Here is a 5,725-nt window from a genome sequence, read left to right as displayed (position 1 = left end):
TGTCTCAGAGACAGTTGTCTTGCTAGGCGCTTTAAGAAATTATAGTCTGGACAGATGACAATAGTGGAGAATTCCCCCTTTGAATAGACTAGGGAAAGAGGATAAAGGGAAGAGGGAGGGAGGGTGGTACTGGGGGAGTTGGGGGAGGGGGCTGCAATTAGAATATATAATGAATAAATTGTGAAGAAAATAATTATAGTCCATACTAAATCTGTGACCTTTCACAAACTGTAAACAACAATGAGAGTAGGATAATAAATACCCATAATGCATTGCCATACCAGATCTGACCATATGACAGCCTTCTGGATACATTGGAGAGATTTGTAGCTCATAAGGTTAAAGAGAAGTAAAGAGGCAAGGACTTGTCATGTAGTCTGTGATTGAAATGTCCTCCAAGGGATAGTTCTGGAACTGATGGTGACAGGCTGGACCACAGGGAAGTGAAAGAAGAGGTGGAAAATTCCAGAGACATGTTTTCTAGGTAAACCTGCTTTCACAAACAAGGCTAGGAATATATGAAAGAGCAGCAGCAACAACAACAAAAAAACTGTACTCATACCTCTGACCCACTGAGGGCACAGAAGTAAAAAGCAGATTTGTGCTTCTCTTGAACAGGAAGCTGATGGGCACAGGTGCCAGGCTGCACTCAGGTGGAGTAATTCTGCGGATCCAGTGCCCACATCGTAATGTGGGTATACTGCACTGTGCCCCGGGGATTCACTGAGATCTAGGGAGCCTTCACTTTACATCAAATGATAACAAAGGAGCAGGTGGATATGCTAATCTGGGTTATCTGAGATTTCAGATTCCTATACAAACTCTATCTAAAGAAGGCTAATTATCCACCACTTTGATTTTTAATAACACAAGAGAAATTACAAAGATTAAAATGTCTTTGGATAGAAGTGTCAGGTGAGGTACTGAAGTCTCATTCTCACCACATTGTCCACTCCGTAAGAAAGACTGTGCGCATGCTGTGTGAAAACAAACGAGGTCATTTGAGAGACAGCCCTCCTCCCCAGCCATGCATCTACCTCAGAACACTCTGGACAGGTGGCTGTTTTAGTCAGGGTTCTCTACAGGAACAGAATCAAGAGGATGAAAAATAGTCATATGTATTTATAATATAATATATGGTATATATACCCAAATAATGCTAGAATGTATTCAGTCAGCTTTAAATTAGTAACAAGAGGTAAATCACACAGGAGATGATGAGACCCAGTATTTTACTTGGTCCTTCTGGGTAGGTACCTCAACAGTCAGACTAGTTTCTCCACAGCTGTCACACCGTGGGAGCCATGACTGCTAATTACTCTACAGATCAGGTGCCTCAGTAGTCTCATTGTGGCTCCAGAAGCCTGGAAGTTTCCTAGAGAGCCACTGCTTGTGCTCTCAGCAAAGGAATCAGCCACAGCCACATCAACAGAGCAAACTAACCTAGAGATGTAAGGGAAGGCCAAGGAGCACAAGGCAGAATGACCTTCCCTCTGACACACACTTTTAACCTGGATTCTTACCTGCAGGGGCCACCCACAATTGGGGTGGGTCTCCTGACATCAGTCAAGATAGAACAATTCTTCAGGTGAGCCTCCCTACTCAGGCCATTGATATAGGATCTAACTATAATAATGGCCTTTAATGTATATTATAAAACATTAATATCTGACTTTATTTTAGGAGGATTTCAAAGATCCATAGCCTGGCTTATCTCTTGCAATCCTCTGGAGAGTCTCAGCTCTTGGCCCAGGGAAGGAACACAGGCAGCTTGGGTCCCTTCCATGCACAGTACTTAGCTGCAGAGAGAGCAGTTCAACCCCACTCCTTGCAAGAATCGTTTGGGATTTTCTGTTTATCTTGGGGAGGAACTGCAGGGAGCTGATGGACAGCTTTGATGAACATCCCCTCATGCTCCTGTGTCCCTTTAGGAGAGGCACTCCACAGCTCAGAGCAGCCAGGAGACCACTTCAATGCATAGTGTCTTGAGAACGACCAGTCAATGCAATTCCTGGACATTCTGGGTCCTCCTGCTTCGGGATGGTGGGGTTCTAGGCTCCAATGTCCTGCTGTTTGGCAAAGATGTGTCATCTTGGCTTATCAAGCATATCTCCATACACAGCCTAAGGGAAGATGGATTCTGGGATTCAGATTACAGAGTGACCTAGCAAATACCATGATATTCAGTACCAGCCATAGTAAGTGACTGGGACCCAGTGTAAACCATCTGTCAGCGATGTATTTATATTTAAGTGTGTCAGTGAGGTCTGGCGAGGGGCGTGGTCTCCAGACCTGACCTGACATCCTTTGAGAGAGTCTGTTTTCCAGTGTCCTATCGTGTCACTTTAGGGTCTGACCTGATTAGAATTGTCCCGCTGCATCAACACTAGCTTTCTTAGCAGTCTGGAGCCTAGCCAGCTCATATACTTGTTGACCCGAACTGCCTTGCTGGGGTGAGCTCACTTGTCTCACTGTCCTCTTCCCTCATCTGGACAAGCTCAGCTCAGATAATGGTCACTTCCTCACTTCTTCCTCCCCTCTTTTGCTCTCATTACTCTGGCTTTTGGAGAGAAGATAAAATACTAGTTGCTGACAGTAGTGTTACCTGAGGATTTTCCCGAGTAACAACGAGAAGAGAAAGGTCACATAACAGGAATGGCTGGATAGGAAAGTGGTAAGAATCTGCTGCCCACATTTCAAGAAACACTAAACTTAAGGCTGTGTGATGCCAGACTTCTTAAGAAAATGAAATATATTTTCGTAAAGTTTAATTTAATGATGTGATATATATTACGGCAAATGGCAGTTTGGTGAGGAATACCTGTAATTCCGGCATTTGATGTCCCAAGGCACTTCAAGATCAGCCTGTGCTACATACTGACCGCCAGGTCAGCCTATGTCACAAAGCAAACATTAGGACCCCACTTCTAAAAGTCATCATAACAAAAAAGTTTACAATGTACTTCTCTTTAGCTTGTATAGATATGGAATATAATATCAACACTTCTCAGTGAGCACGCAAGACATTAGGAACACGGATATCTCTGCTGATCAGAACATAGGGGCTGAAACTAGCATAACCAAGTTCTAACAATGTTTTAATACTTAGTACAAGAGAATCATGTGTCACCGTGAAACCTGTGTAGAAGGAGAGAATAAAATCTGTCCAATAGAAGAAAAGGAAGCAGGTCATAAGAATCAGAACACTCCAGGTAGCTCTGATTTCTGGAGGAGAGTTCTTTCTGGAGGAGAGTTGTCTGGAACTGTAGAGGTAGAGGACATGTTTGTGATGCTTATACAGATGGAAAGCCATGAACCCACTGCTCCAGCCCATTAGAGTCTGAAAGATGACATCACGAAGAGTCATGAGAGAGAGGAAAAGCCACTTAACTATGTTCCTGGAGGGCAGCATATAGCAATGTCCAGTGAATGTTTCAGCTTCAGACCTGTTCAAGCCATTGCCTGATTTGATGTAGCAGAGCAAGTTAGAGCTTATGAGAATATTAACAGTCCAAAAGAGGAGGAGACAGGGAAAAACTTGCCATGCTGTCTCCGGTTTGAGTTTTGTCCAAATGGTGGTCCTGGGACTGATGGTGACAGCCTGGATCACACTGAGGAGACAGGTGGTGCAGATGGAGAGGCCTCGAGACATCCTTGTCAGATAAACCACAGCTTTACAGCCAACATCTCCTAGGAAGTTTATAAAATAAAACACTGTGGCTATATCTCTGATCACTATGCTACAAATAATCATTATATTACAAAATGCCAAGTGGATGAGAATAAGGTCTATGGGCTTTTTTTCAGTCCCCAAAACATAAGTATACACATGTCTCACTAATACCAAGACATTTCCTACTATTCCAGGTCCAAAAAGAGAAAAGAAGACTATTGCGTGGGTAATGTTATTCAACTTCATCTTCTGACTTGATACACAGCACTAGAAAAACATCTTCTGAGAAATAAATGTAGTATTTTCTCTCCTTATTCATATAAGAATAGCCTCAACTATATAAACAGATATGGTTCTTTACTTTATGATGCCTGATCACTGTGTCTGATGTCCTTTTTAATTTTTGTTTTGTTTTTTGTTTTCTTCTTGTCCTTTCCTTCTTATAGAAATTATGAAACTTACCATCAGTGCTTAAACTTGATAGTTTCCTGCCTTTCATGACAGTACTTCATCCCTCAAGATCATATGACCATACTCTTCCCAGACAGAAGCTAAATGCATGGCATCACTCTGTCAGTTTTCAGGCCAACGCAGTCCTAAATATTAGCCTAACAGGCTCCTCAATTTTTCCTCATCTCCCCCAGTATGACATCATGCTACTGGGATGTGATTGTGCTTAATCCTGATCCTCTTCATTGCCCCATATGCAATCATCACCCAAATGGTTCTTAAAATAATAAAAAAACTTGCAGCTTCTCACAAAGGTGTACTTGGTCAAGTGGACAAGTTTCTCAATGGAGATGATATGGTATTCTCCTCTTCTCAAGCCCTTTGACCATAAATTATGTAGAGGTTAGAGACTTAGTCAGGGTATGAACTGCTAGAACACTGTTCTCTATATGGGACTAAGTCTGGTAAAAATTGTGTTCCCAAACTTTATGGGTAGAATCTCTATTTGTTTCACCTCTCACAAAACAAATAACAACCTTGATTTTCATCTGTCCTCCACAATTTGACACCTCATCCATATCAAAATCAGGTTTAAATTATTTTGAACATTTTACAAAAAAAAAAAACCTAAACAAACAAACAAAAGGTTAAAAGTTGTGCTTACCTTTCCACATGTATCTATGCTGTATACAATGTTGATTTTGCCCAACTACTGTGCCTTATGGCACCTGCTAAGAGTTTTATCACTTAAGTTTCTGACCTCAGGATGCTATGTTGCCTGTTTATCTTCTCCCTTCCTTCACTGGGCAGTGAGAAGGCCTCAGAGACCCTCATTTTTCTATACTTTGTATTAACATAGTACCTGCTCAAAAGGTTATAGGTAGCCTATGGTGTTTCAGTATCCAAGTAGCCTCCATGGTGATGGGGACAGGGGCTGTCTCTGACATGAAGTGATTGGCCTTCTCCCTGATCACCTCCCCCTGAGAGGGGAGCAGCCTTGCCAGGCCAGGGAAGAAGAGGAAGAAGACAGTGCAGCCACTCTTGATGAGACCTGATGGACCAGGATCAGAGAGAAGGGGAGGTAGACCTCCCTTATCAGTGCACTGGGATAGGGATTCATTTTGAGAAGAGAGAAAGTGCAATTGAGGGAGGGGAGGGAGGTGCAGGCGGGGATCCAAAGTGAATAAACTGTAAATAATAATAATAATAATAATAATAATAATAATAATAATAAAGATTATAGAGTGCTCAATGAAACTGTTGGTTTTAAAACTGCACTTTAATTCCAGAGACGAAGTGATAAAGCAATTTGAAGAGACATTTGATTGGGCTTTTTCTTGAAGATTGAAAAAGCTCAGTATCCTGGAGAAGTCAATTTACTTTGGATGGCTCATTTGATAAGAATTTAGCATGTCCTCACTTGTGCAATGATGTGAGCGTCTACCATTCAACCAATTTAGTGATGGACATGGGCTGTCCTTCAAGAAACTTACCAGCAATTCTTTATTTTCTCTTGAAATTTATCTATATTGATCTGCTTATAATTTGTTAGCTTTTCAGATGTACCTATGTCACCTCTGAGATGTCAATAGCAAAATTTAT

The 5,725-nt window shown here is 41.8% G+C and overlaps 1 protein-coding gene across 1 annotated transcript; it reads right to left on the bottom strand.

The window, feature by feature from the left end:
• Positions 1-3,007: 3,007 nt before the first annotated feature.
• Positions 3,008-3,919, bottom strand: LOC129677399 (putative vomeronasal receptor-like protein 4). Its single transcript, XM_055608045.1, has one exon. The coding sequence runs from the start codon at positions 3,917-3,919 to the stop codon at positions 3,008-3,010; it is 912 nt and encodes a 303-aa protein (XP_055464020.1).
• Between the last annotated feature and the right edge of the window lie 1,806 nt (positions 3,920-5,725).

Source organism: Psammomys obesus, unplaced genomic scaffold (assembly GCF_907164565.1).
Source record: "Psammomys obesus unplaced genomic scaffold, mPsaObe1.curated_primary_1811, whole genome shotgun sequence".
Classification (NCBI taxonomy): Eukaryota; Metazoa; Chordata; class Mammalia; order Rodentia; family Muridae; genus Psammomys; species Psammomys obesus.
This window is presented reverse-complemented; position numbering and strand designations above follow the sequence as displayed.